The sequence below is a fragment of the Cyanidioschyzon merolae genome, chromosome 11 (genome assembly GCF_000091205.1).
Source record: "Cyanidioschyzon merolae strain 10D DNA, chromosome 11, complete genome".
Classification (NCBI taxonomy): Eukaryota; Rhodophyta; class Bangiophyceae; order Cyanidiales; family Cyanidiaceae; genus Cyanidioschyzon; species Cyanidioschyzon merolae.
This window is the reverse complement of record NC_010137.1, coordinates 12,195-26,862: the sequence shown is the minus strand read 5'-3', so window position 1 is coordinate 26,862 and position 14,668 is coordinate 12,195. Positions and strand designations below refer to the sequence as shown.

General features: G+C 54.3%; 4 protein-coding genes across 4 annotated transcripts, besides 3 other annotated features; 2 read left to right on the top strand and 2 right to left on the bottom strand.

Moving 5' to 3' along the window:
- Positions 1-577: 577 nt before the first annotated feature.
- On the top strand, positions 578-1,981 carry CYME_CMK010C (hypothetical protein; the record flags this gene model as incomplete). Its single annotated transcript, XM_005536390.1, has 1 exon — positions 578-1,981. One exon carries the CDS (start codon positions 578-580, stop codon positions 1,979-1,981), a length of 1,404 nt encoding a protein of 467 aa, XP_005536447.1.
- A 639-nt stretch (positions 1,982-2,620) lies between these two features.
- CYME_CMK009C (hypothetical protein) lies at positions 2,621-5,371 on the bottom strand (the record flags this gene model as incomplete). The annotated part of the gene is made up of 1 exon (XM_005536389.1): positions 2,621-5,371. One exon carries the CDS (start codon positions 5,369-5,371, stop codon positions 2,621-2,623), a length of 2,751 nt encoding a protein of 916 aa, XP_005536446.1.
- Positions 5,372-7,155: 1,784 nt separating this feature from the next.
- On the bottom strand, positions 7,156-8,166 carry CYME_CMK008C (similar to ubiquitin fusion-degradation protein 1; the record flags this gene model as incomplete). The annotated part of the gene is made up of 1 exon (XM_005536388.1): positions 7,156-8,166. One exon carries the CDS (start codon positions 8,164-8,166, stop codon positions 7,156-7,158), a length of 1,011 nt encoding a protein of 336 aa, XP_005536445.1.
- Positions 8,167-8,303: 137 nt separating this feature from the next.
- Positions 8,304-11,301: a sequence feature (repetitive element).
- Positions 11,302-11,792: 491 nt separating this feature from the next.
- CYME_CMK006C (L-lactate dehydrogenase) lies at positions 11,793-12,857 on the top strand (the record flags this gene model as incomplete). Its single annotated transcript, XM_005536387.1, has 1 exon — positions 11,793-12,857. One exon carries the CDS (start codon positions 11,793-11,795, stop codon positions 12,855-12,857), a length of 1,065 nt encoding a protein of 354 aa, XP_005536444.1.
- Positions 12,858-12,889: 32 nt separating this feature from the next.
- Positions 12,890-13,435: a sequence feature (possible transcribed region).
- A 747-nt stretch (positions 13,436-14,182) lies between these two features.
- Positions 14,183-14,668: part of a sequence feature (repetitive element) that runs on past the window's edge.

Here is a 14,668-nt window from a genome sequence, read left to right as displayed (position 1 = left end):
CTCAAGAAGGCACAGCGTCTCCTAGCATGACGCTTTTTGTACATAATTACCCAAAAGATGTATGGACCAGCCCAGAGCACCCCCGACCTGATCCATCATCCACACTCGGAAACGAATACCATACGCCGGCGCCGATGCTCCAGCATGACACGAAAGCATCGTTCTCGACGCCGGTGCCCGGATCTATGGACAAAACGGACGCCCGCACCGGGCACCTCGCAGCGTCCGAAAGCCAGGTCACGTGTAGTGGATCGCAGCAGGCGCGTACCGCGAAACAGCACATGTCCGTAAAATACCTTTTGTCGCTAAATGTAAAGACAGCATCACGCACCCCGCCTCTGGACTGCAATCTCGCCATCTCGCGTGCGGGCGTTGGTCGGCTCGCGATCGGTTGCCTTGTCGACGCTTGGCCTGTGGCGGCGGTGGCGGCTCGCGCTTATCTCGAGATCGCCTCAGGGCGCTTTCGATCGATCGCCGCTTGAGCTTAACCAGCAACTGCGTGATATTTTCGTTCGGAGCACACGCGTACGGAGCGTATCCGAGCAGAACGTAGTATATTTTTTCGTGTCTGGGTATCATGGGAACAAGAAAGATGACCGTGGACGAGCAGGCCTCGCCCAGAGGCACCAACGGGTTCGAGGGCAGCGACGGCGAGGCTGGCAGTGCGCACCCGCCGAGGTCACCGCTGGGGCGCCTCGTGGCCTCTTTCGCGAGCTATGTCGGCGCTGGGAGTCGCTCTGCCGTTGTCGACGCCTGGGATAGTGCGAATCGAGCCCGCCCGGTGATAACGTACGGTGATATCGTTCCAAGCGAACCGGAGGCGGATAGCCTCGATCAGGACGCGTGGTTTTCGGAGGCCACCGGCAGCAAGTCTGCGGAGCCAGAACGAGATACATACGTGCAAGGCAGCGATGTAGGCCGTGCATCGCGTTCGCTTGGGCAACGCAGGGGTACGACTGACCCGACGGTACCCGGGAGCCGGGGCACCGTTTCACAGACCCGTGGCGCCTCTGCGATGGGAAACACAGCCGTAAGAACCCTTGCTGCCGGGGGGCCTGCGTCTGAGGACGGCTGCCCTGCGCTTCACGGCACGTCTGGTGAGCGTCCTCGGCCGTCGGTTGACTCGGGGCACGCCATGATCGACCTTGAAGAGCTCGGGATCATCCCGTCAGGCAGTGTGCCGTATCAGGGGCTTCAGCGCCGGCTCTCGGGCTCTAATGATATCAACCGCAGATCCCGGACGTTTGCGCATGGCCCAGAACGTAACGAGGTCGACTCAGATGGCAGTATCGTGCTGAGTCAGAGTGCACCCGCTGCGCCCAGTGAGGGTTTACGGAATGCGCTCGCCGAGACGAACACGAGCCGTACATCAGGCGACCGCGATAGCGGTCAACGCGGCAGGACACAAGCGCCTGTCGTCTCGCCATCCCTCGTTTGGAGGAAACTCGAACAGTACCTCGGCCAGCGATCGCCGAGAAGCTCTCCGAGTCACGATCCTGGCACTGGATCAGAGTTATCGCACGCGTCTATTCGAGGCAACGTCGCGGAGGGTAGTCTATCGGAGCCGACAGCGGCGGCAGGTCACGTCTATTGTGCAGACTCCGGCCTTGAAGAGCATCAAACAGACCAGGACTTTGCCCGGTGGTCTACAGACGTCCAGCCAGACGCTGGAAGATCGCCTGATCGCCGAGCAGTTTTGCCGATTACCCCAGTGACACCGCCTATCGATATCGCGCTGAGCAAACACCCGCAAACATACGCGGAGGCTGTTGGCTCAGAGATTGCTGCCGAGCTCGCCGCCTCGCATGCTCGCCTCCATAGTGGTGCCCAAATACCTAGCAACCGAGCTCCGAAAACTGCACCAGAGGCTCCAAAAAGCATGAAAGAGACCGAGTCTGTGAGTCGACGCAGCCATATGCAGCGTGCTGCAAAAGCAACGGAACAGTATCGGGACCTGTGGTTGTACTCGACGGGCATATAGTTTGCGCCTTCCATACTCTGGATACCGGGGACAGCAACCCAACGTCGTGAATGGGCTCCGAAATTCCTGTCTTGTTTACATAAGCGCTGTGCGCTGGGATAACCATTGGATGCGAGCGAGGCGCTCAGGGTCTGGCGCCGCCACTGCACGAATATGCCGTGCCCGGCAACGAGGCCGCAGCTGGCGAGCGGTGATTCCCGCTCCAGGGAAGCGTAGCGCTCCTCGTTGGCGGTTTTGGCGCTCACAACCCGGTACGCGACAACCGCGATGCTACAGCAGTGCTGGATCTCGGTGACCGAGAGAGCGTACGGCACCTCTGTACAGACGCGACGCGATGCCCTGAAGCGCTGGTTCCGTAATCATCATGTGACGGAATGTGAGATGTGCACGTTGCTTACCGCAGTCAGATCTCTATGCCTCGTACGCATTCGGTGAACATATAGCTTTGGAAAGCGGCGGGCTCGTTCAGAGACGCACTGGGCAGCGACGCTCGTTCACCGCTGCCTGCAGTACGCCTTTCGACAATCCGACTGGGGTGTCGCTCCGAAGACAATCCGGCACTCAAGGCGGGCGACGCGCATCGCTGCTCTTTGAATGCATCGTGGTGTGGCGACGTGCGCGAATGTCGGGCGCTCCCGTCTAGGGCGTCGCTTCGGGCGGTGTGAGTTGTGCTGGCTCCCGAGCGAGGCGCTCCACAAGCCGCTCGATTCGTGCATGATGTTGCTCTAATAGTTCAACGAATGAATCGTCGTATATCTTGCGCGATTTCAGCTCCAGCGTGTCCCGTAACTGAACATATTTCCTGCATTGAACTTTTCGTAGTTCGACATGATCATCCGCTGAGAGATACAGATCCGCGTCCTGAACGGTAGGCCGGCGCCCGTACTTCAACTTAAACTGCTCAATCCATCTTCGCAGAGTCTTGCGTAGTGAGAGGATTTCGCGCACATCATTGACGCCCAGGAGCCGTATCCGCCCTAATAGGCTATAATCCAGCGGCTCCAGCTCGTGCTCGATTACGCTCGGAAAAACGAATTCCTCACTTAATCCGAGTTCGGGCTGAACGGCGTTCACGACACCAGGTCTGGGCTCTGCGGAGTCGTTATCCGTCCGCCCGGGATCAAGGGTTTTCCGAGTTTCCAGCGCATGGCTGCTGGCTGGATCCTGCGGAGGTACCACGGGCACCGGCTTTTGGCCCTGTTCGTTGCGCTGGTCCTCGTCTAGAAATACTCCTTCATTACTGGTGGCAGAGGCAGCGCCCGGATTCGGCATGGATGCTCCTGCATGCTGCGCGGTCTCGGTGGCGCACGAGGCGCACTCCGTCGCCATCTCATGGACAGCGGCTGCGGACGGTGTTACGGACATAATGGTGCTCGGCGCTGTGGCGTTAGACTCGTTTCCGAGAGTGCTCGAAGCGCTGTGGTACAGGTCGTGCGTCGCCAACGGCGCATTTGTCGACGATTCGCGGCTCCTGGATCGGTCGTCAGTCGTCGATTCCGTCGAGTTGAAAAAAGTGGGCCCTGTGCTACTCGCGTGCCCAGTGTCCGCTCCATTGGGCGCAGGGTTCTCATTGTGTTCACAAGTCGTGCGAGTCGCGGCGGACGCCTCTCGATAAAGAGTTTCGTTGCTGTCGTTCTGCATCGTATTCGGAAGTGTGCCGGAGTCCAGCGCTGGATCGGCTGTCTTGCTATCTTTCGAAGCGCTGCGCCTCGTTCGCGAAGATTTCCTTGTACTCGAACCCCGATTGTATTGCTTCTGCAGAGCATTCGCCTTGTTCAGAGTTTTTGTTGGCAGCAAGGTTGCACCTTCAGCGGCGCTCGACTCGGCCGTTGCGGGAATTCTCGGAAAGCTTATTGGTGGCGCCCCTGCAATGATTCCCCCCGAGTCGGGATCAGCTTTTGGCGCCACATCAGACACCAGGCTCCTCGATGGTGATAATACAGACTCGTCCGCATGGGTCATCTCTTTCGATACGGCCCGAGTCCATGAGGTTTCATTCGGTTCCCCTGGGACGGAATGATCGGGCGCCCCGTCCTTTCCGGAATCGACTTTGACCTGGTTCGGCCAAACCGAAATAGGTTTGCGAGCGTTCTCCTTCATGACTTCCACGGGGCTCCTTCTCGTACGTCTCCGAGTCTTCGGGACGCCAACCGACGGAGTCTGGGTCGTGGATTCACCGCTCCTCTCAATTTCTCTCTGCATACGCAGATATCGCATCCAGGTATCGATTACCTCTGTCGAGCGGTAGTCCTTGGAAACATCTTCACTGCCGCCCGGGGCGGCTAAAACCTTTCGACTTACACCAGGAATCATAAGCGTGTCGCCAAGTACTTCATCCGCCAGATTGCGCAACCGTTCCCGAAGCTTCAGATACATTTCAAACTTGTTGATAATCTCAAGGGAACCGGTGCGACGCACGTCAGCAAGCGATGGACGCCTACCGCCATGAAAGCGAGCAAACAGTTGGCTCCACGCTCGAAGTTCAGCTCTTAGGCGTGTAAAACGCTGCACGTCTAGTGCAACCGAGTCCAACGATGATGCCTCTACTTCATCTTCTGGGGACGCGCGTCCAGCCGGTTCCATACTTTCGATCCGATTTTCTTCTACGTCATCGCTTTGAGAAAGGACATTTTCCTGTGTTTCCGATGCGTCTTGCATCGCATGGCGGCCCGTGCTAGCAGACTCCGTATTCGGCACGATACCCGTTTCCAGTTCAGCGGACAAGAGCAGCTTCTGTAGGCGTCCAAATTCGTCGAGCTCGTGTGCCTCGGTGGAGGCGGCACCAGCTGGAGTGTCGCCTCCCTTTTTACCGGTCAAGACGTCATCGGGCCGGCGTCGCATGCCCTTGGCGATGCGTTGACGATGCTCTGAGCTCAGAGGACGACCTTCGTGCGCTGCGCCTATTTTCCGTCGATGCTCCTCTGACAACGCCTTTCCTTTATTCCATGGCGCCTTACCTCGTCGAGCAGCTCCTATTCGAGCCCGAACTTCCGGCGAATGCGCCACGCCTTTATTCCACGGCCGGCCAGAGCCTAGCGTGCCTGTGGCTGCACCTTCAGTGGAGGTACCAGGTGTGCCGCCAACAACTTCAGAGGCCGCAGAAACCGACGCGTCGCCGCCCTGCTGCTCTTCAAAGCCACGGGAACCAGTTCTTGCCGACATTCGCGGAATACTGCGTGTGACTGACGAACCATTCGATACGCGGATCGCGGGTGCATCCCATCTGGGCGTCAGTCTGTCAGGCGGCAACGGAAGCACCGGGAGCGTACCCGGTTGCCGTGGTCGAAACCTCCATCCCGGATGCCGTCTTCGGTAAAAGCCAGAGTAACTTCCCACCCGTTCCGCGCCGATGCTGAACCCCTGAAAGAGAGAGACGCATATGAACCCCATTCACCAGTACACAGCGCGTGTGTTGTAAATCACTATGGCCTGAGCTCACTCCCTATACACTGCACTGGAACACTGATTGACAATAGTGTCGCACCTATCGAGCAAGCACACGCTGTAGAGGATACGCGTATGGAACGCTCGGGTGACGCCGAAGAATACGTCACGCTCTTCGCGTACGCAGCAAGTTTGCTCTACGTGGTGCAGCCTGACGCTGCAGGCGCCCAAGGCCGCTCGGGATGCGCGTGCAGCAGGCATGGGCTGGTGGGGTATCTGAATGTTTTGGACATTACTACCAAATAATAACATATACATATAATGAGATAATGATGACACACCGCAGCAGGCGGTGTTTGATGAGGATCTGGTTTGTACTGTCATCAAAGAACAACCATGTATCCAATGAGACAATGGTGCAACTTCTGGGTTGCCAGCGGTTTATGTGGGGTCTGCGGATGCGCGACATATACACCAAAGACTAGATATTATCAGACAATATTTTCCATTTGCATCACAAGTACGAGATTCAGCCTTGCGCTCAGGCTTGGACATGTGTTCGACAAGCGCTGCACCTTTTTGTGACATGCTCTCGAAAGGGAAACCTTATTATACTCAGTGGAAGTTGGCCGGTATCTACCAGCGCGGTGTTTGCTTCGCTAGATTCCGATAACTATGCTGCATCCGGGAGACCACTGGTAAGCCTCATCAATCCTTGGTCGAAATCCGTAGGATGCACGCACCCACTCGGCGCTGCGCTCTGCGATGATTCATCGAGGCGCTCTCGTACACGAGGCACCTTAAAGCTGACACAAACCTCTTTAGCCACAAGCACACGCTCGTCTACACGAAGCTCCGGATTGCAGTGCAAGATCTGTGGAAATAGAGCGGGTCGTTGGAGTTTAAACGCATGTTCCTGGAAAACGCAGGCATGCGCGTATGCATCTTTCAACGGGCTCGAACAAATTCCAGCATGATCTCTTTGCGATAGCTCACTCTACCATCGAACGGAATCGGGCAGCATCGTCCGTTGCACCGGATGACATTCCCGGGCGTGATGAACGCGTGAACGATGACAGACTTCCTCTGATCCAGGCGATTCTGTTCTCCCCATGCGTATATCCACCTTGTTCTGTGGAGGCATATGACGCTCTTTTATTTTTTCTCGAGTGCGTCTCTCGTCACATTGCGAACGTGTAGGTTCTCGCCATGTATTTGCAACATCGACACCAGTTTCGGTGCGAGATTCTGTGGCTTCGCTTCCATTTCCCGAGCGGATGCAGGATGCCACTGAGAGATCACGGTGACCGTCGTTAAACGAGCTCGTAGAATTGCATGCTTTCTGCATCCGTTCAGTCTGGATGAGTCTTTAGATGTACAAGTGACTGCATCGACAGTAAGGGGCTGATCAACTGCGGCCGAAGCTTTGCGCGAATAGCGCCATTCGTAGAATCTCCAGCTGCACGAGCACGGGCATGAACATACATGACAACCGCACAGAACCCGGGACCACAAAGTACATGTTCCTTGGATTTTACCATCAGCAGTGTGCAGGCGCGAAAGAGCTGCCTTCGCTTGCGCGTGCGCCGCTTCGCGTGTTCAACATCACACATTTCGCCTCCTTGGTGGTGAGCGTTGCGGCGGTGGCTGCTAGCCCGCCAAGTGTCTTCGTGCAGATCTTGCATGCTACGTAGTGGGCTGCTCTCCTTCGAAGGCCTCGAGCTTTCTTCAGCACGAAAGCGTCGGTGCACATCTCAAAAGGGCGCACAAGTTCGATTTCAAGCACAAATTCAGCGCAGCGTCCGACCTGTACCGGAGAAGGGTACAAACTTTTTGGGACCATCGGTTGAGGTCGGTTGTGCCTTTGGTCTGCTCGGTGTACCTGTTGATGTTTCCACGGTTCTGGGTGAATCAGACGCAAACACTGGTCGACCACTGAGCGTCCGACCCCCCGAGAGCTTGCTCCAGTAGTCATCGTGCTGCGGCTGTGCATTCGCTGGCGCGTTCGGCACGCCATCGCGGCTGCCAGTGGTCATGCCTTCATCCCCGGAAGCGGCTTTTTCGTTCTTTCTGCGCCACAATGAGCGGGAAGTTGTTGCTGCAGCGGGTTCCCCAGCGGTGGCGGCGGTGGCGTCCCCAAACTCGATTCGACCAGCGCACTGCGATGTGCTGCTCATCCCGGCGTTTGTCCTTACCGCGGGCATCTCCGGGGGCATATCGCGCGGCGGTGCGAACTCGACGCTCACGTCGGTGTCCGTCACACATACAGCGCTTGCCGGTTCACAAGCAATGACCGTCAACCAAAACATTTTTCCGTTGTACTCAATCGCGATCTCGTCACCCTCCGTTAGTGCGGTATAGTGCCGAAGTCTCGTCTCCAGCACTGCCCGCGGGTTCGTCATCTGCGTGAACTCAGTTAGATGTGGCTGCAGCTTCACATAGCGAGCCTTTGGGAGACTCGCAGTCTCTAGCTGTACGACGTCGCCTTCCTGCAAGGCGAGGTTCTGCATCAACCAGTGAGGTAAGTAGCACTTGCCTTCCTCAGCGGTAAACTCGATCACCCCGACGTGCGTGACTCTTTCGGATCTTTGTGCTTGCACGCGAAAGATCATTGGATCTTCGGTATTCCATTGGATGAGTTCCGCAAGCAACGATTGTGGAAGCAGGATTTTATCGCCAAGCTCGTACTCTGGCCGAGCTGCGTTCGAGAACGCAAGCGAGAAGCTTTCGAGCTGCCTCCGCACGGGGCGTGCTGGTCGCAGAGGCCCCACAACATCGTCCGGTAACATATTGTCGTCCATGACAACTTATTGCTGTATAGAAGTCCTCGCTCTCGTGACGACCTTCGGGAAATACGCCGTTCAAAAGAAAAACGCTGCCGCCAGCGGTGTACAGTTGAAGCGTGAAACACGCTTTCGACAGTACGTTTTCAGCAGCTGTGCAGACGCATCCTAGTCTTGTTCGACAGGCACCCCTCTACTGATTCCAATTTGTTCTCATACAGTTCAACTTTGAGCGGTTGTCCATTGAAGTTCACTCTTGTCCACTCTGGAGGTCTTCTCTCCGTCACCGTACATTTCCTTATCTTGATTGCGGCGTTAAAGTCTCGGTTCACAAACCCCATACGTATCTCGCCATTGATTGTACGTACTAATGCAAGTAGCCCACGAACTTTCGCCATACTTTCCAGCTGCTCTTCTGTCAGCGGTCCGTATTTTTTATATCCTCAGGGCTCCGTTGGCACTTTTCCATCTCCACGCTCTGAAGTGTGCACCCCAGTTCATGGTGTGTATACGAGGCACGGAACTCGTCTATTGGTATCGTAACGAAACGTCTTACGCACTCCTTGAACGTTCTTGTCGTTGGAGGTGGCGTAGTCCCTTTCCTGGTCTTCCAGCGCCCTGCTCCGTACGCCACTGCGAGCCTTTGTGATTTGTCCTCCTTCTAGAAGCTCAACTCATTGAAAAAGTTGTCAAATGCACGCTGCTTCCCACAGTATGGATTCGGACGCAGAAGAGCTCGCATCGGCTTGGCGTATTCTTTCCACAACGCCTCCCAATGAGCAACGCGAACTTCCATGAACTCCCGAACAGCTACAAAGTCTGCTTCACGGCTCGTCACCTCCCTTCTAGCTTCAAGGCGCTCCCGCAATCCTGCATTCAATGTCTTAATTTTCTTCCTTGCATCCATTATACGCGATTCTCGGTAGAATCTCGCTCTCGAGAATCTCAACAGACGCGTGTCTTTCTGACGCAAGTTGCCGTCAGTACCATCTTCCGCACGCTTGGGTGCTGCGATGGTTACGATATTCGTGTTTCCAGGGTGCGCGCGAACGACAAAGTCGTTCCCATGCACTTTCTTCGTCGCAGGACCCATATCCTTCTCATCTTCATGCTTCGCTGAGGACGGAACTGGACGATCTGTCTTCAACCGCCGATAGTGTATACACATGGCTAATCCATCGGATTCGATCATCCCAGTGAATACCTTTTGTTTGTTGACTTCGAGACGTTTGAAATTGAAGCTATTCTTCCAGTCCGTCTCCCGGTTATCACAGGTGAACTCCTTCCTGTTTACATCGAACTCCGGAATGATCTCCGTCATGATGCCGTAAAGGACGCTGGAGTCGATAGTCACGAAATGTGACTTGATGTTGCACATTGGTATGACGTTGACGCACTTTCCCATTAGCAGAGCCTTCCGTCTCTCCCACTCTTCATTTTTTCTCCAACTCACCTTCATCTCTGCCTCGCGTTGGAGCCCTCGGTCCAGAGACAAAAAATATCGCAGGATGAGGCAATAGTATCTTTCCTTATCGTTTTTTAAATCTGATACCCTTTCTGTTGGATTCGGCAACCCCAAGATTGCGCGGTGCTATTATATCGCCGCACGCATTACAGCAGCTTCATTCGTACTCCTGCATGACGCCTTCTCCCTGACAAATTCAACCTCATCTTCACGCTTACGATCGTTCGTGATGCCATTGATAATCGCCCATACTCCTTTGCGAGAGATGCCCGGGCAGTGTGCAGACACGGTGCGTATCATGAAACGTTCGAGGTTCGCTGCCAAAGGATTCTTCAGGTTCGTGATATACTTCATCGCTCCGTACATGTAAATATCCCGGTCACGCTTGTATCGAGTACCCTCGAACCTGTAAAAGGGATGTTTTTCGTAAAGGCCATGCACTAGCACATTTTCCCTCCGCGTTTCCGCTGTGCCAAGCATCAGGTGTCGAATAAAGGTCTTATCGAAAGAATCGTCCGGAATCTCGACCGTTTCTAAGTGCGCCACGTTCTCGTACATCTCCCATGCCAAATGCATCAGTCTTGACGACGCCTTGAAAATACTCATGGAGTACGAATCGAAACGTTTTTCGATAGCGTCTCGCAAATTTTCCTTGTAGGGATGGTCGATATGTTTAAGAAGACAGGCTTTCACCAGCATCTCGTCGTACAGTCGTCTTTCTTGCCGCCTTCGACTTAGGGCCTCCCCTTTTGCTTCTTCTTCTTTTCCTGTTCTTCTGGACTCGGCTCTGTTTTTTGTTTTTATTTCTGGCAGCAGGCGACACTGGGCCTCCAGGATCGTCGACTTGCTTTTTCATAACTTTCTTTTCATTTTTTTCTGTGAAAAAGAACGCTCTTTGAACCCTTCTATTATATACTGCGAGAAATCAATTGAATATGTTTACTTGAGGGTTGAGACACAATCGAACTGGAAACTATGATTTGTTACGACTTCCACAGATATACAACTTGCCCGTTAGAACAACAAGATAACGTGTCGTCACGATCGCGTTTCTCTTCAATGGCGACACACGCGTCGTGTCTCCTAAGTGCCATACTTGGAGATGCACGTATCGAGCGCGCCATATAGGAAAAAGGACAGTGACTTACAATTTACAAGAAACGATATAAAATTTTTTCCCGCTCTACGATAAGCGTTTAAGGGGAAATAGATCGCCGTATTATCGGAAGCTTATGTTCGAGGCGGAAGGTCCCGCGAGCCGGTCGAGTCTACCGGGCTAGAGCTCGGTATGCCTCTAAAGTGGCCGCCGCTGCTGCTGCTGCTGCTGCTGCAAGACCTGCGTAGCTCGTTCGCAGCGCATTTCATCCTGAGACTATGCACAGGATGCTGCGTTGGGCCTCGCCCTGGTCGCAGTGGAATCCTAGTACAGCACTTCGCGCTGTCGCAGGTAGTAGGTCTGTCTGCGCATTTTGCATGTTCCCAGAATGACAAATAGCCCTGATTCCGGTTCAGGTGAATCATTCCTCGAGCGGACGCCCTTAGTGGTATGGCAAAGCCGTTCTGTCTCTGTGCAGCACCTGCTTCAGCGGTATAAGCGCTACAGCGGGTGCTCACAACAGGCTCGGCGCTCGATAGAACATACGAAACGACCAGTATATCAGAGAGGTAGTATGGGTAATGGGACTTGAGGACAGGTGCACTATGATCGAGATATCCCCGGAAGCCATCGTGCGTTCCGAATTCTGGGATGCATGGTCAATGCAAACGTTTTTTCATCAAAAAGAAAAAAACGCTCCGGAGGCGGACTCGTCATCGAGACGCGCATCGCTCTGGATCGAATCTCCGGAAGGCGCTTCTGGGCGATCGCGAAAGCCCTCAAGTGCATCTTTGTGTCCTCAACGGATAGCATGCTTTATTCAGGGCGCTCAGTCTCGGGCGTTCCCTCTGACTTAAAGCAATACCTTCGTGGATCAGACAGCTGTGTTATCAAAGAGCACTGTACCTAGTTTTGGCGAGGCCTATAGTGCTGGAGAACAAAACGATCACGGGTTTGTAGCGATCTCGGCACCAGTGCTGGAAACAACCCTGCACCGCAGCTCGGGCGATCTAAAACCTGTAGTCGGACTTTTTCGAAGATCTGTCTCGCAAGGAAGCAAATCGTGGAACTGCGCTCTTTGGAATGACGTCAGGGATCGACGAGGCAGCGGCTGAGCTTCAGGGAAGTCTCTTTGGGGAGGTCTCGCCTGCGATCGACACGCCGGGTGCGGCGCTTGCACGTTCGTACCCCGTCCGCATCACCGTGGTTGGAGCTGGCGACGTTGGCGTTGCTTGCGCGTATAATATTTTGACCCGAGATATTTGTAGTGAGCTGGTACTGGTGGACGTTCTTAAGGACAAACTCAAGGGTCAAGTTATGGACTTGCAGCATGGAGGTGCGTTCTATAGCACCCGCATCCGGGCTGCCGAGTCCTACGAGGATACAGCACATTCAGCAGTATGTATTATAACGGCAGGTGTGCGTCAGCGGCCCGGAGAAAGTCGTCTTGAGCTCATGGATCGCAATGCCGCATTGTTCAAAGGCATTATTCCGCCCCTGGTGCAGTATTCGCCGAACACAATCCTGTTGGTTGTGAGTAACCCCGTTGATCTATTGACACATCTAGCGTGGCAGATGAGTGGCTTGCCCCGCGAACGTGTGATTGGCTCAGGGACATATTTGGACTCTTCGCGTTTCCGCACACTTCTGGCGCAGCGGCTGGGCATCGATACCGCTTCCGTCCAGGCCATGGTACTGGGCGAGCACGGAGACTCCTCGTTCGTGTACCGGAGTGGTATTACGGTTGGTGGCGTGCCGTTGCGAACATGCTTCGAGCGCATGACCGACGCTGCGAGCGCGTCCACAGCATTCTATGATCTGGTGAAAGGTGTCCATCAGCAAGTTGTAGCCGCGGCTTACGAGGTCATTAAGCTGAAAGGCTACACCAACTGGGCCATTGGCAGCGCTGTTGGAAGCATCGTTACAACGATTGTGCATGATCGGCGCAAAGTGCTGCCAATAACGACGCATGCGGGCTCGTTGCGAGGCCTCGAGTCGGCGGATGTATTCTTGTCGTTGCCTTGTGTGCTAGGTCGGAATGGTGTCGTTGAAGTACTACAAATACTGCCGTTCATGGAAAGTGACGAGAAAGAAGACCTCCAATCCAGTATAGAGGCACTCCAGAGCACGCCGAAGAAAGCATCTTGAGCATGTTGCCTGCGCATGGTAACGCGTTGGATGCGGATCGTTTACAGGGACGTTAATCAAATGCCTCGTCGAAGTGCGGGCTCTGCACAAGCGTGCTCGGTCTGTACTCAAAATAAGCGGATGAACAAGGAGGACTGAGATATGCTGGATACCTATGCCAAACTGGTAGGTCTTGGCACCGTAGAAAAGGTGTGGAGGGGAGCGTCCGTAACCATCTCGGCGAGCTTGTTCCAAATGGACAGCATTGCTAAAGGACAAGGTGGCACCAGAATTGCAACTGCAGAGTAGCGTTCGCCTACTATCATCATTGAAACCTGCTAGTCGTGTCATGGATACCGGACGTGATGGAGTTCGCATCCGCAACAGCGAACAAGGATCAAATCAACAGACTCAAAATTCTCCAAAGCGATGCGTGGATGAAAGCTGGTGAAATTTGCGGGTCTGGTACGGCATAACGTACGCTTACCCGGATGCCGATATGTATCGCGCCTGGCCCGAGATACCCTGGTTCAGGTCAACCATCGTAAACCGCAGGATAAAAGTATGCCATGATTTAACGTTCACTGATGTTGGCTGGACGGCATCGCAACGCTCCAGGAACCTGGGCGCGGCGCCGAAGGCTTAGTTTCCGAGTATGACCGTAACAGACTTTGCTCTATGCGTATGGATCTGGAAAACACGAGCCGGAAGTGTGCATCAGCACGCATGGGCGACGAATAAAACCCTTAAAGCGACGTACGAACAGTGACCTAACGATGCAAGTGGAACGAACCGAATACCCTGTGGTAGGTATGATGGCACAGCTTCTGCCTTGAGAGCGGCTGCACAAGCGCTTCAGTGCGGTAAAGCCGAAATCGTGCCGAAACGCCCGAGTCGCGTCAGCGCTTCCAGTGACCAGGAATGTGCCTCCAGCTTCTCTGACGTTCCTCTCGCGTCCCAGCAATTCTGGTACAAAGTTTCGCTCTATGCAGCACAGGCGCTGATGCAGCGCTCCTTCGGAAGCCCTGCCTTCCGCAAACTTGCACCGAAACGTTCCATACGCAGCTATCGTGGTTATGCTTCAAAACCGGAACGGTATTGCAGTGTCTTGGAAGCGTCGGCTCGAGCTTCTGAGACCGAAACGTCTCGTACGACCGCCGCACCCGACGACGACAACAAACACCTTTCAAAACAAAAACGTTGCTGCCGGCAGTGTACAGTACTGGCGAGAAACTCGCCCTAGACCAAAAATCTCTAGCTGACGTGCAGACGCCTCCCCGTCTTTTCCGACCGGCCACCTACTGTGGGTACCATTTTTTCTCATATAGTTCCAGTTTAAGAGGTTGTCCAACAATGTTTTCTCGTGTCGACGCTGGGAGTCTTTTGTCTATTCCCGCACATCTCCGTGGATTGATTGCAGCGTTAAAGACTCGGTTCGCGAACTCCATACGTTTCTTGCCGATGGTAGTCGTACTTACTAATGCAAGTAGTCCACGAACTTCTCCCCTCTTTTCCATTTGCTCTCCCGTCAGCTGTCCCTTACTTTTTTATATCATGACGACTCCGCGGGCACTTTTCCATCTCCATCTTCTGAAGAGTACATCCCAACTCGTGGTGTGTATACGATGTTCGGAACTCACCTACAGGTATCGTAGAGAAACACAGTGCGCATTCTTTGTACATTCCTGCCGCTGGAGCTGGTGTAGTCCTTTTTTTTTTCGGAGCCCAGCTCCCTACACCATATGTAACAACGAGCCTCTGACTTGATTCTCTTTCAAGGCGTTCAATCGATTGAAAAAGCTCGCGAATGCGTGATGCTTACCACGGCACAG